The sequence below is a fragment of the Mauremys mutica genome, chromosome 20, assembly GCF_020497125.1.
Source record: "Mauremys mutica isolate MM-2020 ecotype Southern chromosome 20, ASM2049712v1, whole genome shotgun sequence".
Classification (NCBI taxonomy): Eukaryota; Metazoa; Chordata; order Testudines; family Geoemydidae; genus Mauremys; species Mauremys mutica.
Window position 1 is genome coordinate 26,658,062 of NC_059091.1, and position 27,433 is coordinate 26,685,494.

At 56.1% G+C, this 27,433-nt stretch overlaps 1 protein-coding gene across 1 annotated transcript; it reads right to left on the reverse strand.

Annotated features, from left to right (window-relative positions):
* Positions 1–3,914: 3,914 nt before the first annotated feature.
* LOC123353842 (adhesion G protein-coupled receptor E3-like) lies at positions 3,915–26,656 on the reverse strand. Its single transcript, XM_044995259.1, has 18 exons — positions 26,617–26,656; positions 24,362–24,418; positions 22,916–23,071; positions 22,158–22,313; positions 19,719–19,874; positions 15,976–16,052; positions 11,602–11,706; positions 10,712–10,889; positions 10,056–10,175; positions 9,177–9,379; positions 8,345–8,515; positions 7,982–8,176; positions 7,207–7,442; positions 6,396–6,462; positions 5,528–5,619; positions 5,092–5,260; positions 4,864–4,975; positions 3,915–4,093 (listed from the first exon to the last, which is right to left on the reverse strand). The coding sequence occupies exons 1-18, from the start codon at positions 26,654–26,656 to the stop codon at positions 3,915–3,917; spliced, it is 2,469 nt and encodes an 822-aa protein (XP_044851194.1).
* Positions 26,657–27,433: the final 777 nt, after the last annotated feature.

Here is a 27,433-nt window from a genome sequence, read left to right on the forward strand (position 1 = left end):
GGGGGGGCGGCAAACTTCCTGTTCCTTTCCACCCCAACCCCTTGCTGCTTCTTTAACAAGCAAAGTGTCTGTGTGGGGCTTGACGTTGGTGCCTGTCCTCAAGCACTGTCCAGGTTGCTATGGGAAAGGGGCTGTGCTGAGACTGGAACCATTGATCCCAGATGTCTGAAAAGCTGCAGCACGAGACCTCCTGCCCCTGCCTCGTGGGCTCACTCACCATGGCTGCGGCAGCAGAGTGACTCTTGCAGTAGCCAGTGGTTCTGCTTATGTTGCGGCTTGTGGGGAAGTGCATTGGGGGCTGTTTCTTTTATGACTGTGACGGGTTGGATCACAGAACCCCGCTGGGAGCTGCCGCCTGATGTGCCGAGACTACTTCTGCTCCTGCTTTCCCTGCCAGCTCAGGACTCAGCACCCTGTGAGCCAGACACTCCCGACTGCTCCAACACAGATCCAGGGTCTGAATTACCTGCCCCAAAGCTGCAGGTTTACCTGAAAGCAGCTCACAGAAGTGTTCCTGCCTTTAACACCCAGATGCCCAACTCTCATTGGGGTCTAAGCCCAAATAAATCCGTTTTACCCTGTATAAGCTCATAAATTGTTCACCCTCTATAGCACTGATAGAGAAATATGCACAGCTGTTTGCTCCCCCAGGTATTAATACACACTCTGAGTTAATAAGTAAAAAGTGATTTTATTAAATACAGAAAGTAGGATTTAAGTGGTTCCAAGTAGTATCAGACAGAACAAAGTAAGTCACCAAGCAAAATAAAATAAAATGTGCAAATCTATGTCTAATCAAACTGAATACAGATAAGATCCTCACCAGTTCCAGAATGCTCCCTTTTACAGACTAATCTCCTTTTCGCCTGGGTCCAGCAATCACTCACACCCACTGTAGTTACTGTCCTGTGTTCCAGTTTCCTTCAAGTATCCTGGGGGGTGAAGAGGCTCCTTCTTTAGCCAGCTGAAGACCCAATGGAGGGGTCTCTCAGGTTTAAAAAGACTTTCTCTTGTGGATGGAGATCCCCCTCCTTGCTGCTATGCAAATCCAGCTCTGACATGGAGTTCTGGAGTCATCTGGGCAAGTCACATGTCCATACATGACTCACAGTCAATAGCAGAAGCTATTGTCCACATGGTGTCTTGTATATCTCCAGGAAGACTTATGTGGATTGGAGCCTTCCAAGATGCATTGTTCCCCAAGTGCTTCCTGATCAGGTACTTAACCTTGTGAATTCCTTCCTAAAGAAACTGACCAAATGCCTCACAAAGCTTACTTAGAAACCAAGCAAGTATACAGCCAATATTCTTAACCTCAAGTAGAAAATGATATTTGTGTACAAATAGGATGAACAGATATAGCAGACCATAACCTTTTCAGAGATATGTTACATGGCACAGGCAGCACAAAACATATTCCAGTTATGTCATATTCCCATAAAGCCTTATGGGAGGCACCGTCACAGTAGCTCTTGGGGAAGTGCATTGAGGGCTGTTTCTTTTATGAAAAGATTTAACCTTGCACCTCAAACAATGTCTGCACTGTCAACGCTACCCTTGTGCTTTGCATTCTTTGCAGCTGAAACCTTGTCCGTGGTCGCATCCTCCACACCAGGACAGTGACTTTTCCAGACTAGAAGGTGGAAAAAGAAGGCTCGGGAGGACGTGTTCAATGAGTTAATGCCTGGCTCCGAGAGTGACAAGCCCGAGCTCAGTGCATGGAGGATTGCACTGTCGGAGAACATGCACAGTGACCGTGAGGCTAGGAGAGTATGCAGGGAACAGGAGCATGACACGCAGGACGAGATGGTTTGGATTATGAGGGATCAAACAGACATGTTGAGGCGTCTGGTTGAGGTTGAAGAAAGGCAGCTGGACACTAGAATCCCGCTGCACCCTATGCTGAACCTGCTGCCCTTGTTGCCAAGTCCCACATCCTTCTCTCCCAGACTTCCTAAGATGGGGGCGGGGGGAGAGGGGAAGCTCCGGTATCCCTTGTACTCAACTCCAGGGGAGGGGACAAGGAACAGAAGGGGCCCATGCCCACAGCTTTGATTGTCATTGCAGTACAAATCGTAAGCAACGGGTCCTTGTTTCTCCCCCACCTCACAGTGTTATCAGCCCCATAGCCCCAGTTTCTCTTTACTTTTCTTTGCTGACTCTCAACAGTGTTTGTAAGACTAATAAAAGTTAATGGATTGAGGATAACAGGCTCTTTATTCGCTCAGCACACTGTGGTCAGCAGGGGTGTAGTTTACAGGGGAGGACATGCAATGAAGGGGGAAGCTTGGTAAGCAACAACACATGTAAGTTTCACATCACTGTGGCTCAGGGATGAAACTAGTTTTCAAAGCCTCACGGAGACGGAGTGCGCCTCAATGTGCTCTTCTTATTGCCCTGGTGTCTGGCTGCTCAGAGTTGGCTGCCAGGCAATCTGCCTCCACCCCTCACCCCACCGGAAACTTTTCTCCCTTTGTTTCACAGATATTATGGAGCACACAGCAAGCAGCAACAACAAGGGGAATACTGCTTTCACTGAGATCTAAATTAGTTAGCAAACTACACCAGCGGGCTTTTAAACGTCCAAAGGCACATTCCACCACCATTCTGCACTTGCTCAGCCTATGGTTAAACTGCTCCTTACAGCTGTGCAGGCTGCCTGTGTATGGCTTCATGAGCCATGGGAGCAAGGGGTAGGCTGGGTCTCCAAGGATAGCCGCTGGCATTTCAACGTCAACAATGGTTATTTTGCAGTCTGGAAAGAAAGTTCCTTCTTGCGGCTTTCTGAAGAGACTGGAGTTCCTAAAGCTGCCGGCGTCATGTACATTTCCTGACCATTCCACACTGATGTCGGTGAAACGGCCCTTGTGATCCACCAGCACCTGCAACACCATTGAGAAGTATCCCTTTCGGTTTATGTTCTCTTTGGCAAGGTGGTCTGGTGCCAAGATAGGGATATGTGTTCCGTCTATCGCCCCACTTGTTTCCCAGGAACCTTATGTAACATGGGGATACGGATAATGGCCTCCTTGGTAAAGGACATTGAGACCTTCTGAGGAAATGAGCTACAGAGGAGGTAGATAGTCTTAGGGTGCAGGTCCAACACAGGCTGGTCTGGCCCCTCTCATCAACAAGGGGTCAGCTGCTGCTCTGGCGGTGAAAGGTTCTTGGTATCTCCTCAACCTCCAGGCCTTGTAATGTCCTAGGGACGATCTCCCTCTGGGTTCCTCACCAGGACGTCGGTTATTCCTTCCCCTGAGAATCCACCCTTGAGATTGGAGACTGGCCACTTCCCAGGGCTTTGGGAGACGAGTCAGAGCTGCGGGACACCAGTGCGGGGCTGAGGTGGGCCAGCTACTGCTCTCAGTTACCCGGGTGCAGGGCAGAGTAACTCTACCGATTTTAATGGGGTTACGCCTGATTTTTCTGTGGAATATTCCAGCTGCTGGGGGTGGTTCTAACAGGGCTTCCCACGCCCAAGAAAGACACTGCTCAATATATTCTGGGGTAGGAGTTTGCTCATGGCTAAAGCTACGATTATGTCCCGGAGGTCACGGACATGAGGTCTTTCCCCTCCAATTAGCGTTGCCCCCCAATAATCCCCACCCCAGAACTGGCCAGGGGGCGGGAAGCTTCCTAGTCTGATGGGGGAGGAAGGCCATGGGGCACCCCCCGGACGCCTCCGCTGGACCCTACCTGGCGTGTCCCCGCTGCCCAGGCCCATTTCCTCCCCGAGGGGCTCAGCCGCAATGCCGATCATCTTGACGCGGTGGAAGGGGGTTGCATGTGGCGCGGCGGCCTGGATGGGGAAGGCCGTCTCCACCACCAAGCGTCCCCGGCTGCCCTGCTGTTGGTAGTCGGGGACCCCCTGTAGTTGCCCAGCCATGGCAGGAAGAGGGGGACCCCCGGGGCTCTCAGCTGCTGTGGGAGATGAGAAGGCCCTGCAGCAGCCCTCCCTCATGGGCAGTGGGGGACCCTAGACCTCCCACTTGCCGCAGGTGGCGGGGAACTGGAGCTCCCTGCTGCTGCAGGCAGTAGGATCCCCCACAACTGCTCAGCTGCCGTGGGGAGCAGGGAACCTCAGAGCTCCCACACACCCAAACAATTCATGTAAACAAATAGGATGAACACACTTTGCAGATTACAAGCTTTCTAAAGACACCATCCAAGGGATATTTAGCGTAAAGCATATTCCAGTTATGTCATATTCATAAGCATATTTCCATAAAGCACATGGAGCACAACGTCACGGGGGGCTCCAGCCGGTTCGGTTTTGTATTGGAACCCACTAGGTATTGACCCCGGCCCTGGTTGCTTCCGACTCCACCTGGCAGAAGGGTTACTCCTGGCAAGAAAAGCAGAAAAATGACAGTAGGTTCCAAGGCCACTGAGAGTGTAATGTGCGAACTGGTGGGTTGTCTCTGGGAGGCGACACACAAAGCCCCTGGACCCTGACCCATCGGGATAATGGAGCCAAGAGAAATTCTTCACGGTGCTCACTGCCCATTGGGGATGATCCGTCTGCACTGACAAGGTTTCAATCCCAGGGGACAATCGGATATAATCAGATCATTACACTGCAAGAGCCAATGCCTGCCACAGTGAGTGACCCCTGGAGCTCCCAGGAGAGCCAAGGGAAGGGAACACGGAGGTGCCAGGACAGGACATTCTGTTCTGGTGCCTAAGACATCTAGGATACACCTCAACAGTGACCGACTCTCACTGACACTTGCAGTGACGTTCCCAGCTGGCTCATAACCAATCCTGCATCACTAAGGGGGCAAAGCACCTTTACAGCAGTGATGAGACCCAGCTAGAGATGACTGTGTTACAGGCTGGTATTGGAGCAGAGCAGAGGACCTCTTACCGTCTTGGTGCTGGTGGTGGGGACAGCAGACATGGACAGATCGGATGGCTGAGATTTCGTGCGGAACATTCGGAATCCCTTGATCCATCTCCTGTATTCCTGTCTCACCTGGAGAGTGAGGGACATGGTCACTGCACTATGTAACTAACACTGAGAAGATCAGACATGGCCACCAAGAGGCCGGTGAAGGTACTGGGTGGGCGCTGACGGGCCGTGGGTGTTACCTGGTGATTGAGGAGACAGTGCACCAGGAAGATGAAGGCTCCCTGCAGGCTGTTGATGATGGTGAATAAATACGCCATGACCGTGGCTGCTGGGCCGACTTGGAGGAGACCAAGGCTCCATGAGCAGCCCAGAATGAAGAGCTGGGCGATGGCTTTAAAGGTCAGTAACCTGGATAAAGGCAGATGGTGAGATCTCGTTACAATAACCCTATGGAGAGCAATCGGGTCAGGAGGATCCAGGCAGAGTGGGGTGGAGCTACTGGCCCCTGCTTTCCTATATGGGACAGGGTTACTCTCAATGCAAACAAACTGGGAATTCATTCCCATGGATCCTAGATATGCTGTTCCCCTCCTGAAATCCCTCACACCCTCCGGTGCCAAGGACTCTCCAATCCAAGGCATCTGACCCTCCAGGATTGTTTTGTTGCCTTCTCACCTGTGGTCTCTGAGGGTGGACACATCTGCATTGAGGGAGGAGAGTCTGTTTCTCAGGATCCACAGGGTCAGGGCAAAGAATGTTATATTTATCTGTGGGAAGAGTGGGAAATATTTCCTGTAAAACATCCCATCCGGGGCTGGTGACTCCAGCTGTGGCACAGAACGATCCCAGGGGACCGAGCCGAACACTGCAGAACCAGGGACTGCTCATTTCTGGTGGGAATCATCCCCTCTATTGTAATATCCCCTGGCAGCTCTCGGTCCCTCCCCATGCATGGTGCTGACAGCACAGCCAGGGCTGAGATGGATCAATGGGATCACAGAGGCCAGATGCTGCTCAGAGTTCAATATGGAGCCTCTCCAGTGGTGTCAGGAGTTATTTTGGGTTTACACTGGTGTAACTGAGAGCAGGATCTGGCTCAGAGATTCCAGATCCTGCCTCTAGAATATTTCCTGCCACTTCCAGGCTGTAACAAATCCCCCTGCCCCTCCTCCCCAACTTCCCCAGGGGTAGGGAGGAATATGGAGGGACATTTGTTTCCGCCCTACAAAAACCACTGCAGAGTGCAGCCCTCTCCTTTCCTCATTCCTTGGGTCATTAACTCGACTAGACCAAACTCTTCTGTCTTCACTTGGCAAAACTCCTGCTGACGTCCCTGGGAGCTATGCCCGATTAACGGCTGCAGGCCTGGGGACACAGCACAGGGACTCATCCCGGGACTGACCACAGCAGATGAGCCAGGTGGGACCTAACTGGGTCTTTCCTTGTGTTTTATGGGCCACGTTCCCCTCCCTGCTTCACTGAAATCAATGGGGTCGCAGAGGGGAGAGGAGAATGGGGCCCTGTGGTTCTGTGAGGTACCCACCAGGATTATGGCACAGACTGGTCCCAGGAAGCTCCAATGAAAGCCTCTGTCCAGGCTGAGCCAGCAGCTACAGGGAGGGAGGAAGAAGAAGGTGACTTTAATGGGATTACTGCCCTTTTTCAGCCCCGGGGCAGAGAGGGGGTGTCACAGGGCAGCTGGCTCTCAAAAGCGAGATGGATCTCAGCCTGCCTGTGACATGGCTGACTCTCTTGCGGGCACCAGGCTAACAGCCCTTCCCATGTACCTCAGCATCTCCTGCTTTCAGCCACCACTTCCTCTTCCACCTCCTCACATGACCCTTTCTGGTGGATGGGCGCAGTATTGATGGAGGGCCAGACATGCAGCGGAGGGACATTGGCCTAGCTGCACTGAAGGAAGTGGGGCTGCCCTGATTTACACCAGCTGAGGATCTCGCCTGGGGTGTCTAGAACACGCCACACCCTGTTTTAGTGGCGTCGCTCACTTTAGAGAGAGGATGCTCAGGGATTTGCACACAGGAAGAAGGTGCATTTGTTTCCTACCCACCAGCCCCACAAACCCAACCTGGGATCTGGAGTCAAGCTGGGATCTTTCTGGCTTGTTCTTCCACATCGTCAGTGGGGTGAGGAGTGTAGATGTCTGACAGGGGGCAACTCAACTACAGCACTCGGGGCAGCTTCGTGTCCCTGGGGATGGGAAGGGTCCCAGGGGGACATTCAGCTCCCAGGCAGGGCGAGCCGGGAAATCTAGGTTCAAGTCAGACCTGGGGTGAGCCGGACAAGCACATGGAAGCCACATCCCAGCTCCCCTTCGGGATGGGCACTGCACGTACTGTGTGGAAGTTCCGTAGCCACCAGGATTCACCGCTGCAGAAATAGCCACCACCAGGGCTGGGAATCCGTAGCCGAACGGGTACATGAATCTCTTCTTGAACCGGCTGGCGCTGGTGTAATTCACGACCTTCAGGTTCCTGACAGTGAGGAAGAGGTGCAGCCCCTCCAGGAACATCCAGCTGAAGCAGGCCAGGAAGAGGTAGTGTAGGAAGCCAGCAATGACAGCACACGCCACCTGGGGAAGACAGAGAGCCCAGGGGCACTGCAGTGGGGAAGGGAAATGCTGAGTATGGGGAGGCCTGCTGTGGGGGTCACACCGGGATTCTTGCTAGCACAGCTCTCCAGGTACAGCGCTCCGTGACCCAGAGACGGCAGGTTCGTCGGTCTACAGAAGGTCCTGTGGGTGCACATTGCTGATGCAGGAAGGGAGCAGAGATTAGTGGTTAGAGCAGGGCAGCAGGGCTCAGGGGATCCAGGTTCTGTTCCCAGCCCTGCCATAGAGTCCCTGGGTGACCATGGGCAAATCACGTAGGAGAGGAATCGAGACACAGGGAAATTGTGACATAGAGATAGAACTGGCTGAACTGCAGGGGTTGTGGAAACTCAGAGCACTGTGCCCAGTGTGAAGGGGCCTAACGGGGTGGAAATGTCCCTGTGGGAATCCCCCCAGTGTCCTGCACAGCCCAGAATCCAGGGAGCACAAAGGGGTTCAAAGCCACACACCCCAGCCCTGCTGCGAGTGGAGGAACAGGGCAGAGGAGAATCAGGCCGTACCTGACTGCCAGGGCGGGTCACCTGGGTGAGGAAGAGCAGGTCGGCCAGGAAGAGGCAGAGGCAGAGCTGCAGGTGGAGGGAGGTGCTGACGTTGCGGATGGAGCGGCACAGGAGGAAGGTGAGGATGGCCAGGAAGAGGCACAGCAGAGAGAGGGTCAGTCCCACGTAGGTGATGATGGTCAGTGGGTAACTCTCCTGTAACACAGCAAAGGGAGAATCACCAGTGACCCCAGCCCAGCCCCCTCGGCTCCGACTCAGCCTTTTCCCCAGCAAAGCCTCCAGTCGCTCCAGGGAGAGCTTTGCCCACGGCTGAGTGCGGAGCTCAGGGTCCTGCCCTGTGACCCGAGTCTCACGGTGAGATACCGTCACTGCGGTGGGAGCCATTAGGACGGCGAAGCTGGAGAGATGGTCACAGCTGCAGGTGGTGTGAGTGCTGTTCGTGTGCACGGTGGTGCAGCCGTCTGGAGACCAGCTGCCGCTCTCGGCCACCACTTTCCAGTAGACACAGAGAGCCTCTTCCTCCTCTTTTTTGGCCTGGAAACACAACAGAATCATCCTCATCCTCACAGAACCACAGAACGTCGTTTCTGCTATCACATGTCTATAGCAAACCCGAGGCCACTGACAGCTCCACGGCTCTCCCCACGCAGCCCCCAGTGCCCACTGGGGCCATCCCGGTGACAGCAGAGAGAGAACACAGATCCTGCTGCTCCAAAAGCCCAGGCCCTGCTATTGGAGTGAAAGGGTAATAAATCCTTGCTAGCCGTTAGCACTATGAGGAACCTGGCACAAGGCTGAGCAGTTCCGACAGCATCCAGCAGAGGGCAGTGCTGTGTGCACACATACACATACTCACCCTAACCACGTCATTACCGTATCAAAGAGTTTCATGCTGATTCCCTGAACCCCACTATCTACAGAAAGCGGCTTTCCAGTTATTCCGGCTCAGGGGTGAGCTAGGCGGAGCTGTTACCCTAGAGCACTTTGCACAGCCCTGTGTCGTGGTGCGACCCCCGGTAACCTCCTCCAGTAACACAGCGCCAACGCATCAGGAATAAGGAGGCCTCCTCTTCTCAGGACCATCAGGAACCAGAAAGGCAGCACGGCCCAAATGCCCGGCAGGAGATGGTACCTTCTATAGGTCCCTCTGGAGCTCCAGCTAGGGAGCAAAGCGAGGGGATCTCCCTCCACGCACCTGTCTGTGGCGCAGGGTGAAGTTTGCGGGGCTGGAGAGGTTAATGGGTCTCCCATCTCCGATGGCCCCACTCACCACCCTGGAGTTGAGGTGACTCTTCTCCAGCTTCACACCAGCCGGTAGGTTTCCATCTCTGAGACGTCTCGCACTGATGATGGAGTCCAGGGTGGAGTAGGAAATGAAAGCAGCAGCCCCCAAACCTGCTGGGAGAGGAGATGATCCCTCGTTAGGGAGCTGGGGACACAATGGCAAAGAACGAGCCGGCCAGGTGCCCAGGGGTCACAGTAAGTCTGTGGCAGATCTGGGAATGGAACCCAGGATCCTGGCCACAACTCTTAAGATTTAGCCACTGGACTAACTGGCTGGAAATGTCGAGCTGCAGGATGCAGAGATGAAGATACGGATTTTCTCAGTGAGACCAGGAGAGGGGGTGGCCAGGGATGAGCTTCCCCTGGTGCCGGAGGATTCGGGGCCCTGAATATGGCAACTGAGGGTACACGTTACCCTAGTCCCCCATATCTCCATTTGGGGGTCTAGCTAGACTAGTGAGTCTCTGCCCTTTCCAGTCTCTGGACCCACTTAATACCAGAGACCCTCTCATGAGCCGTTTCCCCTCTGTGCCCCCAACTCCTCACTGCTGGGGGCTCAAGCTGTGGGACAGGCAGGAACGAAGGTGTCAGCTCCATGGCCACAGCCTGAGAACCACTGGCTCAGCCAGCAAGGAGCACTCCAGGGCTAGAGACAGAGGCCAGGGCTGGCCAGGGGATCCATGGGGAGGGAGGGAGGGAGGAAGGGGGGAACCCAGTCTGGGGTTCGGTGCCAGGGAATTTCTCTGTGCCGTGGTTTGGTCCGTGGGTGTCGCCCTCCCCAGGATGGTACCTTGTATGGCTGCCCCGGTGACGGTATCACAGTGCACGACCATTGTCTCCTCGTGAGCTCTCAGCGTAAAGACCTCGCTGGGTTGGCTGCAGTTCCCTGTGACGAGCCGCGTCTGGATAGCTGTGGGGGGTGGGGGTGAGGAATGACAGAGCCCCTCGCTGTGAAACCACTTCCCTGGGAATCTGTCCGTTCCGGGCCAGATCCACCCCCCTCCCACTCCACTTGGAGCCGGGGGGCTTCAGGGCACTTTACACTGTGGGAGGGGGAAGTTTGGAGCCCCCCCTAGTTCCACTGATCACCCCCCATCTCCCCTCCCCCCATTCTGGCTGTCTCTCCCTGGGGATGCTGCGTCCCCAGCAGGGGGAGTAGTGGGGGTGGGGGGAGGCTCCTGGCTCAGCGTGGCAGCCCCTAGTGGTGAAATGCCAAATATCACATTTAAACCCCTCTCAGGCTTTGCTGTTGCTCCTGGGGGCACTGGCGGGGCAGGGTTATATTTCCTGGTGCAGGGGCCGTGCTGTTCTGTGTCTGTACTGAACACAGGCTCACATCACAATGGTATAAAGGCTCTAACTTCCAGTGGATTTGGGGCACAGTGTGTAACCCCGTATCTCACGGCAGCCAGCAGGTGGCGCTGAGAGCCACACGTCCCCCCTCACCCAGAGACTCTGTCGTCACGTTCTGTGTTGTCCTCTCCGGAGACCGGAGCGCAGTGGCCAGCGCGGCCCGTTCCACGCTCTGCAGCAGGACCGTCACGGCCGACACCATCTCCCACTTGTCTCCGCCGTCCCAGAGGGAGGTGCTGTTCAGGAGAGCGTTGAAACGGAGAGTCACGTTCTGGGGACAGGAAAGGAAAAGCTCTGGGAGTGAGGAGTCCGGGGGTTCAGGTGCCACGTCCCCTGTGTTCCCAGGGGGCATTGGGCATCACAGCCTCTCCCAGTTCAGGGGGCTGCAGTGCTCTCAGGGGGGGAGCCCTTTACAAAGGGGGTCCACTGAGGCTGACTTGGGACCCCACTGGGACCTGAAGCCAACTGGGGCTAGAAACCTTTGTCATTCGTTCTTCGCTCCTCCATTTCAGAGGCCAGGGAACAACATTGTCACAAGCCCACGGCTTCATAGGCTGTCTCTATGCTGCATTCGGCAGCTGCTTGGAAATATCTGGCAGGGCCGGGATAGAGCCCAGATCCTGCTGCCTGAAAAACTCAGGTCACTGACAGATGAGCTGAGGGAGAATCCCCATTAACTGTTAGCACTATAGCATCTCTGATGAACAACAACAGTTCTGAACACTAAAGGGTGCATGTGGGTGGACAAACACAAACGTGCACTCACACCACTTGAGGGCATGTGCGCGCAGACACAGACAAACACCACTAGAGGGTGCACCCCCCTCCCCACGGCAGTGGAGGGCACAGATCTTTTCTGAGGAGTATCTACATGTCTCCCTCCCCCCAGTGAGACTCCTAACCCGGCACAGCAGCACGCAGGGCTTTGGGACGCACACGGGGCACTAGTCTGCAGGGCACATTCCAGGGGCAGAGCCTCTCACCTCCAGTGATAACGCTGTACTCCCGTCTCCAAACGTGGACATCAAAATTTCTAAGGTTGAATTAAAGAAAGAGCAAAAACTGCTGCTTCTGCTGCTCCACTTTCCCTGCAGAGAGACCCAGGGCAGAGGGTGAGTTCTGCAGGCACTGAAGGGCGACCAACACGGGTGTTTGCCTTATGCCGGGGCCTGATCCCGACACCCCTCATTGAGTGAATAAAGCTTTAATATCAGGACATGTACAATGGCGCTGTTGCCACAGCAAGAGGTTCATGTGGAGAAAGGGAACAGTTTCTTGTAACAGCTGGAATACATCAAGGCTTTGGACTAAGCCCCTTTTTGTTCACATCGGTGCTGGATGCATTGACAGAAAGCAGCCAGAAAGTGGCCCCCTGGCACATGTCTTTTGCAGATGATGTCGTGCTAGTGGGGGAGAGGAAAGAGGAAGTGAAGGAAGACGCAGAGAGACATGAAGGTGCATATAGGAAAGAAATGGCATGAAAATCAGCAGAAGAAATCAGAGTACATGATCTGTAGATTCAATGCTCTCCTGCAGGAAGACAATGCGGGTGTAAGTCTGGGGACCAGCCACTAGCAAAGCTACAGAAGTTTTAGAAGGTTTGATATCGATTTGCAAACACCTAGAAGATGATAAGGTGATAAGTAACAGTCAGCATGGATTGTCAAGAACAAATCCTGTCAGATCAACCTGACAGCTTCCTTTGGCAGGGTAACAAGCCTGGGATGGGGGGAAGCAGTAGACGTGGTATATCTTGACTTTAGTGAGGCTTTTGACACTGTCTCATGTGACCTCATAAACAAACTAGGGAAATACAACCTATATGGAGCCACTCTAAGGTAGGTGCATAACTAGTTGGAAAACCGTTCCCAGCGCATAGTTATCAGTGGTTCACAGTCAAGCTGGAAGGGAATATCGAGTGGGGTCCGGTTCTGTTCAATATCTTCATCAGTGATTTAGATCATGGCATAGAGAGAACACTTATAAGTTTGTGGATGATACCAAGCCGGGAGGGGTTGCAAGTGCTTTGGAGAATAGGATTAAAGTTCAAAATGATCTGGACAAACTGGAGAAATGGTCTGAAGTAAATAATATGAAATTCAACAAGGACAAATGCCAAGTTCTCCATTTAGGAAAGAACAATCTGTTGCTCACATTCCAAATGGGAAATGACTGCCTAGGAAGGAGCACTGTGGAAAGGGATCTGGGGGGTCATAATGGACCACAAGCTAAATATGAGTCAACAGTGTAAATCTGTTGCAAAAAAAGTGAATCTTATTCTGGGATGTATTAGCAGGAATGTTGTAAGGAAGACATGAGATGTAATTCTTTCGCTCTACTACGCTCTGATTAAGCCTCAACTGGAGTACTGTGTCCAGTTCTGGTGCCACATTTCAGGAAGGATGTGGACAAGTTGGAGAAAGTCCAGAGAAGAGTGACAACAATGATTAATGGTCTAGAAAACATGGGTTTGTTTAGTCTGGAAAACAGAAAATTGAGAAGGGGCATGATACAGTTTTCAAACAGATGAAGGGTTGTTACAAGGAGGAGGGAGAAGAATTGTTCTCCTTAACCTCTGACGATAGGACAAGAATCAATGGGCTTAAGATGCAGCAAGGGCAGTTTAAATTGGACGTTAGGAAAAGCTTCCTGTCAGGATAGTTAAGAACTAGAATAAATTCCCTAGGGAGATTGTAGAATCTCCATCATTGGAGATTTTTAAGAGCAGGTTAGACAAACACCTGTCAGGGATAGTCTAGATCAGGGGTAGGCAAAGTTTTTGGCCCGAGGGCCACTTCGAGGTTGCAAAACAGTATGGAGGGCCAGGTAGGGATGGCTGTGCCTCCCCAAACAGCCTGGTCCCTGCCCCCTCCCACTTCCCACCCCCTGACTGCCCTCCTCAGAACCCCTGACTCATCCAACCCCCCCTGCTCCTTGATCACCACCCCCGGGACCCCACCCCCTATCCAACCCCCCCCTCCTTGTCCCCTGACTGCCCCCTCCCGGGACCCCCATCCCTAACTGCCCCTCCAGGACCCCACCCCCTATCCCACTCCCCCTTCTCCCTGTCGTCCCCCCAGGATCTCCCCAAACCTCTGTCCCATCCAACTGCTCCCATCCCCTGACTGCCCCCCTGCACCTTATCCATCCCCCCATCCCCTCACCCCCTTACCATGCCACTCAGAGCGGCAGGACAGGTTTATTGGAAAGCCTGAGAGGTGAGCGGGCGCAAACTGTGCTACCCGCGCGGCAGCACCACTGCAGGGAAGGGGGCACAGCAGGGGAGGGGCTGGGGGTGAGCCTCCCCAGCCAGGAGCTCAAGGGCTGGGCAGGTCGGTCGCCGTAGTTTGCCCACCTCTGGTCTAGATAATACTTAGCCCTGCCATGAGTGCAGGGGACTGGACGAGGTGGCCTCTCGAGGTCCCTTCCATTCCTACAATTCTATGATAGTACAAGAAAAAGATGAACTCAACAAAATACTTATAAGCAGACTGGGAAAGGCCTGGAGTAAAGGGAGAGAAGGGAGGGAGTCAGGGGCGGCTGTAGGCATTTTGCCGCCCCAAGCACGCAGGGCCGGCTCCAGGCACCAGCAAACCAAGCAGGTGCTTGGGGCGGCACATTTTCAGGGGCAGCACGTCCAGCCAGCTTTTTTTTTTTTTTTTGCGCTTGTGGTGGCAAAAGCCTAGAGCTGCCCCTGGCAGCAGCAGTGCGTCCTGCACGGGGGTTTCCCCTGGGGCCACTGTAGTTTGCGTCATGGAGCAGCACTTGCATCTTACCGCCGGGCGGGCTCCGAGCACGGGACACTCGGGCTGAGGGCCACCCCCCAGGACGCACAGAGCCGCCTGCAGGTGCCGCAAGGCAGCCTCCCCCGAGCACCACAGCCGGGGCTGGGCGAAGCAGCCCGAGCCACCCAGGGACTGCGGCAGGGCGGCCAGCAGCAGCAGCAGCGGGGTCCTAGTGGGGACCAGTGCCCGGGGTGCTGCCGTGCAGGGTCTGTGTCCCGCTCTCCGGGCTCTGCTCCCTCTGGGGCTGCCCTGCCCTGCTCCTCAACCCTCTGCCGGGCGGTCCCCCAGCTCTGCCGTCCCGGGTCCCGGCCGGTCCTGGAGGCAGGAGCCCCGGCTGGAGGGACCCGGGGCTGAGGTGTGGCCTGGGAGCCCCGCTGCTCTCCCCAACCCTGCCAGCGCTGGACTGACTGGAGGCGAGGGGGGAAGTGGGCGGAGTCAGCACTGGTGTGGGGAAGGGCTGGGGCAGCAGGGAGTGAGGGTGGGGTGGGGGGGAGAGGCCAGAGTTTGGGCAGCAGGGGGTGCGGGTGGGGGGCAGAGCCCAGGGTTGGGATGGCAGGGGGTGCGGGTGGGGGAGGGGGCAGAGCCCAGTGCTGGGGAGGCACGGGGGGGGAGCCCAGGGCTGGGGTGGGGGGGCAGCCAAAATTTTTTTTGCTTGGGGCAGCAAAAAACCTAAACCCGGCCCTGCAAGCACGGCAGGCAGGTTGCCTTCGGCGGCTTGCCTAAGGAGGGTCCGCTGGTCCCGCGGCTTCGGCGTGCCTGTGGGAGGTCCGCTGAAGCCACGAGACCAGCGGACCCTCCGCAGGCAAGCCGCCGAAGGTAACCTGCCTGCCGCCCTCGCGGCAACCGGCAGAGCGCCCCCAGTGGCTTGCTGCCCCAAGCACGCGCTTGGCATGCTGGGGTCTGGAGCCACCCCTGGAAGGAGTGTTCTGCGATAGGTGAATGCCTGTCAAACAGAAAAGTAAGATCTAGAGGACATTGGCCAGGCCTGCACTTTTGTATGACTCTGAAAGCCGGGACTGAGGAAGAGCCAGGAGCTATTCTTGAAGACAGAGGAAGTGAAAATGTTAAGATGGATGCTTGGAGATACAAGGACGGACCATGTTCGAAATGAGCGAACTAGGGAAGAGTGAAAGTAGGATGAATGATAGAAAAACTGAGGGAACCAGGCTCAGATGGTGTGGGTGTGTGAAAAGGTCCGAAAACAAACAGGAAACAAGGTGCTAAACTTAGCTGCAGAAGATAAGGGGATTGGGAGACTCCAGACTAGATGGGTGACTGTCACGCAAAAGGATGTGATGAGCTATGGAGTTTCTGAGGAACCGCTTCAAGACAAACTGGAATGGAGAAGGACTTGAACAGCTGATCGCATGTAGATGGGACCAGCCGAGAAGGATGAGGAGGATCGAGTCCCAGGGATGAAAGGAACAAACACAGAATTGCCCTGATCTTGGATGGGGTTTACAGAGGTCACCGTAATTCCAACAGCAAAGGTTTTGGTCTGGGAATTTCCATATTGGTGGTAAAAAACACAGAGCAAAATCCCCAACAAATGAATGATGGGGTCAAACGTACCTGCAGAGAGAAATTCCTGCACGTCTCTTTGATTCCCTTGAACTCAGCGCTGGAGTTAATGCTGGTGACTTGGAGCTCTGGGAAGAGAGGAGCAGACGTTAGAGCTTTCATATCAGATTTTCATATCAACTCATTCCTGCCTAGGGCAGGGCCGGCTCTAGGTTTTTTGCCGCTCCAAGCAACAAAATTTTTGGCTGCCCCCACCCCCAGCCCTGGGCTCCCACCCGCACCCCCCTGTGGCCTCAGCCCTGGGCTCTCCTCCCCCTCACCTGCACCCCTTGCCGCCCCGGCTCTGGGCCAAAGCCTTCTACTCCTTGGGCATACTTGTTCCCCATTCTAGGGTTACCTACCATACGTCCATATTTTCACGGACATGTCCGGTTTTGGGGGTTTTAAATAGCCGTCTGGGAGGAATTTGTAAAACTCTCAAAAGGTCCGGGATTTCCCTCCCAATGCAGCGGGAGGGAGTGGATAAGGGGCGGGGCTACCCCATCTCTTTTTTCAATGTTAAAATATGGTATCTCTACCGTTCACAGTGCCACTCCGCTCTAGCAGTGAGCCCTCCATTCACAGCAAGCTGCAGCAGAAGGTCTCAGCTACCTCCCTCCCTCCCCCTCCCTTTCCTCTTGATAGCGGCCAAGGGAAACCTGGGAAATGTAGTTCTTTCCCTGCTCCAGGGCTGGCTCTATAGGCAGGGTACTAACTAAAGAACTAGAGCTCCCAGGGCCCCCGATTGGTTCTCAGCTCCCAGGCTGGATCCCTGCCGCCCCTGCAAATGTGCTGCCCCAAGCACATGCTTGCTTTGCGGCTGTCTAGAGCCAGCCCTGGCAGTGGCCTATCAGTCACCACCCCTTAGGACAGATGGGTGGCAACCTTTCTTGACAAAATAGGGGCAGCTCTATAGAAGAAAGCTAAGCTCTCCCCAATATTTATTCATAACACTTCTGCATTTCACAGAAATCCTTGTGGCTAAAATCTTCCCTGGACATCAGCAAACAAGTCAGTCAGCGGGGAGAGTCCAGAGCACTCACGGATCCTTCCCGTGGGCCGAGTTCCAGCAGCTCTTTCTCAGACTCCCCTTCTCTCTCTTTCCCGTGGCAGCGTTTTGCTATTTCCCGCTACGACCCTTCCCCTCCGTCATTATTTGCATAAAGGCAGCACCCAGAGCGCTGCACCCACACGGCCATAAAGAGCTTCCAGTCTAAATAGCCAGGAGGTGGGAGAGAAATCTGAGGCAGGGAATTGCCCAAGGAGACCCAGCAGTAACAGAGCTGAGACTAGAGTCTCAGTCTCACATCTGACCCATTAAGCTTTCAGCTTCCTTCCTCAATAGGAGAGCAAGAATGTGTCTCCCCTGCCTCACCATACAGATTTTACCCTCTGCTCCCCCCCACTGAGAGGAGCTTTGTGTCTCCTGGCTCACGGCCGGAAGTGCATCAGGGCTGGAACAAAACCCTTGTTCCTTTGGCAGAAAACTCAACTTTTGCTCCATTGTTAAACCTCTTGGAAGCAACGGGCCTACGCCATGCCTGTGAGGGGCCTTGTATGTGCCGACCTCTTGATGATGATGTTGTGCCTCAGAACAAGGAGAGAGCAAGTTTGTCCTGGTCTAGTGGCTGGTTCCCATAAGTTGATAACAGCCTGCTACAATGACTGGCTAATGGAGTTACTCCCTTAGCTGCAGCAGCCAAGATGTGAGTTTTCAGCAGACAGGTCCTGAGTTTGATTCCTGCTGATGACCCAAGCTGGTTCCTTTGTGATACCAGCTCCTTAGCAGCTGCTGAGGGTTCGGTTAATGGAGTTCAGAAACTAAGGGGCTTTTTGAGCCCAAGCTGTATTAAAGGTTGATCCAACACAGAGTCCTTGGTTCTGTCTCAGCCCAGTTTGCTTTGCAAAGACCTGACCTTCCCCCACCTCAAAGCTCTGCTACGAAAGAGCATCCTGGGCTCTGATTGCAGGATTGGGCGGATGTTCCAGCTTCTAACGACATACCTACGCTTGTGCCTCGGTGGAATTAGGCAGCATGGCAAGAGACATGGCGACCTTCCATCCACAGGCTCAGTTTCCAATTTGTAAGACAGGCTGGGAGTCAGAACAGACACTTTGCCCGGGTGTGGTGTAGACAAAGAGCGAGACCTCAGGGCAACCTTGGTTAGTTTCACCCTCCAGGCATATAGGTTAGTTTCAGAGATCCTGGGTAAGCTTAATGACGGTGCATTAACAACATCACCAACGCCAAGCAATCAATAAAAGTCCCAAACCACGAACCAGGCTGCAAAAAAGTCACGAGATTGGTTTAAAAATCACAACACTTTTTTAAAAAAATCCATTTGATTTTAGCCAAAAGCAGAATCACGTGACTCCGGGAGGTGGGGCTTTAAGGCAACTCCACATGTTAGCAAAGGCTATTGTAGTGCCCATCTTTAAAAAAGGGAAGAAGGAGGATCTGGGGAACTACAGGCCAGTCAGCCTCACCTCAGTCCCTGGAAAAATCATGGAGCAGGTCCTCAAGGAATCAATTCTGAAGCACTTAGAGGAGAGGAAGGTGATCAGGAACAGTCAGCATGGATTGACCAAGGGCAAGTCATGCCTGACTAACCTAATTGCCTTCTATGGATAACTGGCTCTGTGGATGTGGGGAAAGCAGTGGACGTGTTATTCCTTGACTTTAGCAAAGCTTTTGATACAGTCTCCCACAGTATTCTTGCCGGCAAGTTAAAGAAATATGGGCTGGACGAATGGACTATAAGGTCGATAGAAAGCTGGCTAGATCGTCGTGCTCAACAGGTAACGATCAATGGCTCCATGTCTATTTGGCAGATGGTATCAAGCGGTGTACCCCAAGGGTCAGTCCTGGGGCCGGTTTTGTTCAATATCTTCATTAATGATCCGGAAGATGGCATGGACTGCACCCTCAGCAAGTTTGCAGATGACACTAAACTGGGAGGAGTGGTAGATATGCTGAAGGATAGGGATAGAATACAGAGGGACCTAGACAAATTAAAGGATTGGGCCAAAAGAAATCTGATGCAGTTCAACAAGGACAAGTGCAGAGTCCTGCATTTAGGATGGGAGAATCCCATGCACTGCTACAGACTAAGGACTGAGTGGCTAGGCAGCAGTTCTGCAGAAAAGGGGTTACAGTGGACAAGGAGCTGGATATGCCAAGAAGGCTAATGGCATTTTGGGCTGTATAAGTAGAGGCATTGCCAGCAGATCGAGGGATGTGATCATTCCCCTCTATTCGACATTGGTGAGGCCTCATCTGGAGTCCTGTGTCCAGTTTTCGGCCCCACACTACAAGAAGGATGTGGAAAAATTGGAAAGAGTCCAGCGGAGGGCAACAAAAATGATTAGGGGGCTGGAGCACATGACTTATGAGGAGAGGCTGAGGGAACTGGGATTGTTTAGTCTGCAGAAGAGAAGGGTGAGGGGGGATTTGATAGCTGCTTTCAACTACCTGAAGGGAGGTTCCAAAGAGGATGGATCTAGACTGTTCTCAGTGGTACCAAATGACAGAACAAGGAGTAATGGTCTCAAATTGCAGTCTAGGTTGGATATTAGGAAACACTATTTCACTAGGAGGGTGGTGAAGCACTGGAATGGGTTACCTAGGGAGGTGAGTGGACCGGGTGCCTTTGCCGCAGATGGCAGCAGCCTCTGGTGCAGCACCAGGCCTGGAATGAGCCTATGGGCGGAGAGGCGAACTGAGCAGGGTGCGGTGGGGGCAGAGGAGAGCTCACCGTGGCAGCTGTTCTCACTCGCGTGCGTGAAGTTGGCTTTCCCAGCGCGGGGCTCGTAGCCATCAGTGCAGGTGCAGTAGTAACTCCCAGGAGTGTTGGTGCAGTTTGCGTGGGGTCCGCAGTCTGCCGGGCTTGGGCCCTGACACTCGTCAATATCTGCAACACAAGAGGGGATGATCTGTACAGTCCTGCTAGGGAGACGTTCCCCGTATCACACCCCCCAACCCCCCGCACTGAGCCGGGTGATGTTAACTGCTCCCAAATCCTTTCATGCCACGGCTGCAAGCTAAGAAGAGCTGGAGCTGTGAGATGCACGAACTTCCCCAATGAATCTCTCTTGTGCAGTGCCTCAGGCAGGTTTGCACTGTGTGACCCAGATGAAAAGCCCAGCAGAGAAAGCTTGCAACTTTCCCGGCTCTTTCAGTTGTGTTTGGGGCCTTTAAATCGCTCAGGCTGCATCTTCCAAATAAAATGCATTAATAATACAGCCCAGGCAAGCGGGCGGGTGCTGTGCAGGCTGCCTGGGCCAGCTGATAGCACTTCCCGCTGACAGCTGCTTTTATGTGCTTGTGTTTTGCTGTTGGAAAGAGGCCCAGACTTCCTCCCCTGCCGGCTTTAGGAAGTGCGGGGCCCAATTCGAACAGTTTCGACGGGGCCCCGGAAGGGATGACAAAAAAAACCCAACAATACGTGGGGCTTGTACTCACTGGGCGGTGCTCCGAGTCTTCAGTAGCACTTCGGCAGTGGGTCCTTCACTCACTCCAGGTCTTCGGCGGCACTGAAGGACCCACCGCCGAAGACCCAAGCGCAAGCGAAGGACCCACCGCCTAAGTGCCGCCAAAGATCCGGAGCGCCGCCAGGTGAGTAAAAATTAAAAAGGCGCCTCTAGCCAGGGAAGAGATTCTCACTGGGCACGGGGCCCTCTTAGGCGCAGGGCCCGATTCGCGGGAATTGGTGGAATTGGCCTAAAGCCGGCCCTGCCTGTAACCCCCCTCTCTCCCTGACTGCCCCAGCCCCGCTCCACACCTCCAGCCCCGAACCATCCAACCCTCCCCCTGCTCCGACTGCCCCAGCCCCTCTCCATACCCCCACCCCTGAACCATCCAACCCTCCCCCTGCTCCGACTGCTCCAGCCCCTCTCCACACCCCCACCCCTGAACCATCCAACCCTCCCCCTGCTCTGACTGCCCCAGCCCCTCTCCACACCCCCACCCCTGAACCATCCAACCCTCCCCCTGCTCCGACTGCTCCAGCCCCTCTCCACACCCCCACCCCTGAACCATCCAACCCTCCCCCTGCTCTGACTGCCCCAGCCCCTCTCCACACCCCCACCCCTGAACCATCCAACCCTCCCCCTGCTCTGACTGCCCCAGCCCCTCTCCACACCCCCTCACCTGAACCATCCAACTCTCCCCCTGCTCCCTGACTGCCCCAGCCCCTCTCCACACCCCCACCCCTGAACCATCCAACCCTCCCCCTGCTCCCTGACTGCCGCCCCAGACTCCCCTCGCCCCCAGCAGCTCCAGCTCCCGGCTGCCTCTGGAGTCAAAGTTAAACACGTGCCAGCGCACAGCCCCTCCCCCGCAGCGTGCTGAGGGAGCGCGAGGGGCGGGGTCTGGCTGCTGGAGGCCCAATGGGATCAGCTTAATCAGGCCCCGGTGGCCAATCAGCAGCGCCGCACTCTGCAGGGTGGGAGGAAAGAATCCCGGACCTTTCTGCTACACTCAGGCGGCACTAGGCTGCTTTCAACTACCTGAAGGGAGGTTCCAAAGAGGATGGATCTAGACTGTTCTCAGTGGTACCAAATGACAGAACAAGGAGTAATGGTCTCCAATTGCAGTCTAGGTTGGATATTAGGAAACACTATTTCACTAGGAGGGTGGTGAAGCCTCCAGATTGAGCTGTCGGGGTCCTGCCCCCACCCTGCTCCTAGCCCCTGATGTAGGGCCAAGGCCGGGGCCCAGCACTGCAGCTATTCCCTGCCCCCCAGGACCCGTGGGGGAGGATCGGGGGTGGGGCTGGAGCACACTGTGCTGTGGCTATTCTCTCCTCCCCAGGGCCCGTAGGGGGCAGAGCGCACGGTGCTATTTCCATGGCCCAGACACGAGGCCCCTTCCCAGGCTCAGGGGGACACTAGCAGCCGAGATGCTGCGTGCTGGGGCCAGCGAGGGTCCCCTCCCCTCTCCCCAGTGCATCTCTGCAGCACAAGGAGTTTGCTCTGTGGGTCTGTTTATTCCCCATCCAAGTGCCGGAGCACAGGGGTGAGCCCGGCCCCATGCTCTGTGGGAGCAGGCGAGGGTCACATCTCATCACAGCCTCACTGAGGCCCTCGGGTCACTGCCAAAGCCGGCAGCAGCCACAGTGCAGCACCAGACCTGGAACGAGCATTTGTGTGTGCGAGGGGGGGGTGTCAGCAGGTGGGGCCAGGGGAGAGCTCACCCCGGCAGCTGTTCTCACTCGCGTGCGTGAAGTTGGCTTTCCCAGAGCTGGGCTCGTAGCCATCGGTGCAGGTGCAGTAGTAACTCCCAGGCACGTTGGTGCAGTGAGTGTTGACTCCGCAGTCTGGCGGGCTCGGCCCCAGACACTCGTTAATATCTGTAATGCAAGAGGGGACGCTCTGTACAGTCCTGGCAGGGAGACGTTCCCCGTATCAGCCCCCAACCCCCACACTGAGCTGGGTGATGGGACCCAGGTGATTGGGGCCCTGAGCGGTTAGTGCTTAAGGGCCTGATTCTGAGGTGGGGGAGACTCCCCCTGGGACTACAGGCTCCCTGTGTATTGTGGGGTGTGTGACAAGCTGCCTGTTCTCTGCCCCCTCCCTCCTTGGATCCCTGCGTGGCACGAGGGGGCGGAAGTACAGCCAGGGTTGCCCCATTCTGCTCCCGTGGGGCCCCTCTGCCCCTACACACCCAGGGGCTGATTAGGGCCCAGGCTGGGATTCAGACGGGTCAGTGTGATGGGCCCCCCCCACCCGTGCCCCATTCACAGAGCCCAACACTCCTGGCTCCTGCTGCTCACTCTGGAGGCCCCGGTTCGATCCCCAGGAGGGTGGCCCTCACCCGAGCTGCTGCCTCCCCTCATTCCCCAGCCGGGCTGAGCACCCCCAACAGGCCCTGGAGTCAGTGGAGTCGGCTGCTCCGGCCCTTAATGCCCTGCTCTGTCCCAGCTCCCGCAGCACAACGTGGGAGCCCCGTTACCGTCACAGGTCTCTGTTGGGTCGGTGAAGAAGTGATTCCCCGTTGGCTGGTATCCATCCAGGCAGGTGCAGTGGGTGCTGTTCACACACGTGGCGTTTGCTGGGCACAGCAGATGGTTGTTGCAGTCCCCAGTGGTACCTGCAGGGGTGGGAACAGCTGGGCAGGGTCAGCCAGTGCAGAGTGGCTCCCCCCCACACACAGGGGGATCGACTCCTTTCACACGCCCCATTCGCTGATTTTCATCCCTGGGCGCCTGGCAAACAGCTCCGACGCCTCCACCGCCTGGCCACAAGCTGCCCTCGGCTGCACAGGAGGCCTTGGCTCCCCGGGGTGCCCCAGGCCAGGGCGGCCCAGAGGATTCGGGGGCCTGGGGCAATGCAATTTTGGGGGCCCTTCCATAAAACAATTGCAATATTATAGAATACTGTATTCTCGTGGGGGCCTGGGGCAAACTGCCCCACTTGCACACACACACACACACACCCCCCGCCACGGGCGGACCTGCCTCAGGCACAGACAGGCAGAGCTGCCAGAGCCGGGCATCAGTTCAAGTGAAACGTTTCGATCTCACCCAGTTTTTCTCCTTTTTGTTGCTGTCGTCGTTACTCTCGTTAGCGTCAACTTCAAACCGAAACATCGTTTCATACCGGAAAACGGGAATTGTTCGTTTTGAAAATTGTTTTCACCCCCCCAAAATCAGCATTTTCTGGCCAAAAAATGGTTCCTTGGGAAATCCCTGCCCAGCTCTGCTCTGGATTGACTGAGAGCGGAATCGGGCGCGAGGCTAGTTTGGATCCTGAGCTGCCTCCCATGACCCAGATTGTGACCTGCCTACGGGGGCTCCTGGATCCTTGAGCTGCCCCGTGTTTGGGGCTCCGCTGGGATCCGTCCCTCTGACCAGCGTGAGGGGAAGGATCCCAGCGCAGCTTAGCTGGCTGCAGGGCTTGGGGTTTGCAGCAGAGCTGGGCTCGGGGTGCAGAGTCCGGATCCCAAACGCTCCCCCCCCCAAGCTGGGCACGTGGGTCCCAGGTTTCAGTTCAGCCTGATTTTAGAGGGGGAGGGGCACCTACAAATGCCACTTCTAACGTCTGAGCCATCAGGGGTTTGATTCGGTTTGGTCAGTAACCCGGCCCTTGGCTACAAAGGGGACCTGCCCCTCACTCCAGCCCCCAGTGTAGAGCCCTGGGCCCCAGGGTCTATTCTCTGCCGGCCACAGGGCTGGGAAGGGAAGGGGAGGGCTACACAGGGGCCTTCTCCTCTCCCCTGCACGCACCCACCGTGCTCTGTAAACCCACCCCAAGACGCCCACGCCAAGGGGCTGCTCCCGGCTCACCAGACCCCTGACTCTGCTCTCCTCCCACAAGGGAAAGGGGCCGGAGGGGGTGGAGGCAGGAGCCCGGGCAGCCGGGAGCGCTGGGAAGGTTAGCCAGGAGGAGTCAGTCTTACCTTGTACACCAGGAGTCTGGGCCACGGTGCCCCACAGGCACAGGGCGATGCAGAGCCCTGGAAGGCAGAGACAGGGTGAGGCCCCATGGGCAGATAGATGGTAACCGCCACTCAGCTGCACACACCCCCAGCAGCCCCAGTCCTGCCAATCCCAGGCCAATGGCCAGTCAGGGCCCTGCCGATGGTGGAATTAAAAATGCAGAAACCTGGTGCACTGGGAAATCAGCCCCAGCTGGGATTCCTGGTCATATTTTTTTTAACTGGTTCCAGTTGAGAACTGGGCTTTTGGACAGGACAACTGGGTCTTTTATTGTGTGTATGAGCAACAAAGACCAGGAGCCCCCATTGTCAGGGAGGATGGGGAAACTGAGGCACAGTGAGGGGTAATGACTTACCCAAGGTCACCCAGTGCGTCCATGCAATGGCCAAACCCACTTGGAAAGGGGAAGCACCAAGGGGGGGATGGGGCACAACACAGGCTGCTGTTGATCTGCTTTTCACTCAGGTGTCACCCCAGATCCGCCCCCTCCTGCTGGTGTTTATTTGTAGCCTGTTGCTCTGAGTCATTAACCACACGCGGGTGCGAAGAACCAGATGCTAAAGGACCTGGGGCCGAGTGCCCGAGGTGCTGTGCAAAGGGGAAGCCCAGCGGGCTGGGGAACCCCATTGTGCTTTCCTAGGACGGGAGCTAGAAAGGGGGCGCGGCTTTGAAATTCAGATCCGGCCGATCTCCCCCGGGGAGACTCCATGGAGGACGAGGGAACTGGGGGGTTCCCCTGGGAGCGAAGGCCGAGCCATTAATTCAGAGAGTCTAAGGCCAGGACGGGAGCAGGCTGATCCGGCCTCTTGCACTGCATGGGCCAGAGAATGACCCAGGGATTCCTGCATCCAGCCCATAGCTGGGGATGGAGCTAGCGCAGAGCTGGAGAGGGGACAGCCCGTCTGTGCGACTCCACGTGATGGAGAAGCTGCCACGTCCCAGGGCAGTCGGCCCTGAGGGTGACGTCCCCTCCCCGTTAAAACACGAGCCGGCGTCCTGCCCTGAGAGGGGACGTGTTGGCTATTCGGGCTCTTTATAACAGGGGCAGCAGCAGGGCCTGTTCCCAGGCAGCCCCAGACTTGCTGGGACACCCCCCACCCCACCCAGGGCGAAGGGCTTTGCCCCTTGGAGGCCTTTTTTCTGAGATGGGCCATTGGTGCGGGGGCAGAGCTAGGAACAGAACCCAGGAGTCCTGATACCTACCCCTGCTCTAACCACTAGACCCCACTCCCCTCTCCTCTGAGCTGGGGATAGAGCCCAGGAGTCCTGGGTCTCAGCCTCCAATCTAACGTCTAGACCCCACTCCCCCATCCCAGAGCCGGGATGGAACCCAGGAGTCCTGATGCCCAGCTTGGAAGCAGGGCCAAACTCATTTCATATGATGCCTGTCAGCAATTTTTAGTCTCCACCATCATGGGCTAGACTGGAGCACAGGGGACCTGATCCCCAAGGCCAGTCCAGCCCCCCAACACCTTCCCCTCCCCCATCAAAACTTTGTGTTCACAGAGCGGCACTGCACAGCCTCAGCCACTAGGGGGCACCACAGCCCCCACATCAAGGCCCTATTCCCAGAGTCCATGCTGGGCTGGGTCTGGTCCCTCAGCTGTCCCCCGAGTCCCCATAGTGCCTGAACAGGATAATTACCCCACGCCAGGCACACACACCACACACACTAGTGTTCACATGCACACACACTGCGGCATGCACACAAACATGCAGATGTGTGCTCACGTCTGTGAACAAGTACCTATGTACATACCGGAGCGCCCACACCCATGCACGGGCACAAACGTGTACCACACACTCATGCACGGGCACAGAGGTACAGACACGTACGTTCACACATACTGGCAGCCTGCTGTAGCATCAGATGCAGGGACAAGGAGCCCCCAGGACCCTCCCTGCTGCTCAAACACCAGCCATGCCGGAATTGAGGGAGAATCCTTCAAACCCTCCTGCCGGCGACGAGCTGCCGTGACTCTGCCCAGAGAGACGTAATCGTGGGGCCCTGAACCCTCTGCCCCCCCGCCCCCAGGGACATGGCCAGATTCCCCCATGCAGCTCCCACCCTCCAGCCCCTGTGCAACCCTCTTAGCAGGGAATCAGTCCTCCCCTGCCCCCCAAGTATCCCACAGCCAGAGCTCCCATCCTGCTCCCCACAGCGCCCCCTGCTGGGTCAGCCCAGGACTGCAATAATAACACTCCAGCACTTTACCCAGGGCTTGCTGCTGCTGCTGCTGCCCCTGGGGTCCCATGTAGCCGGCAGGAGCCGGGGTATCGCGCCACCCCCAGGCTGCCCCCTCAGACGGCAACGGCCGGGCGGTGACCACTACCAGTGAGCGCCGTCCCTTCCCACCGCGTGGGGAAGCCGTGAATCATGGAACAACCTCGGCCAAGAGCTGACGCAGGCACTCGAGAGAGCCAAACTCCCCCACCTGCTGGATTCCCACATGACCCCCCTCGACCCCTGCATCCAACCTGCCCCCCTTGACCCCGGATTCCCACCTGAACCCCCAAACTAGCCCCCCTGCTCTCTGGGTCCCACATGGCCCTCCAGACCTCCGGATTCCCACCTACCCCCGGGTCCAACCTGTCTCCCCTGCTCTCTAGGTCTGAACTGCCCCCTCCTGGGTCTGACAAGCCCCCCCCCCCACAACCAGTTCCCTGGATCCAATACACCTACCCTGGATCTGGCATGCGCCCCCTGACCCAATGGGGACTCATCCCATCTCCTGTGCTCCCAGGTACGATCCAGCGCCCCCCTTCCAGGTCTGCCACCACCATAGACACACCCCGGCTCCCCTGAGGTTTTAAGGCCCCATTGGGGGCAGGGGGGTGATGAGCCATGTTGGCCCCCCCTCCGCCCCCCGGGAACGTCTCAGGCTCATGTCTCAGCCGGAGGCGGGCGCACAGAATAACTGTCCCTTTGTCCCATCTGGCCCCTCTAGGCCTTGGCCAGCAGCTGCCTCCCAATGGCCAAGAACATTTTCCCAGGGGGCAGAAGGGGTGAAAAGGAACATGAATGGGGGGCA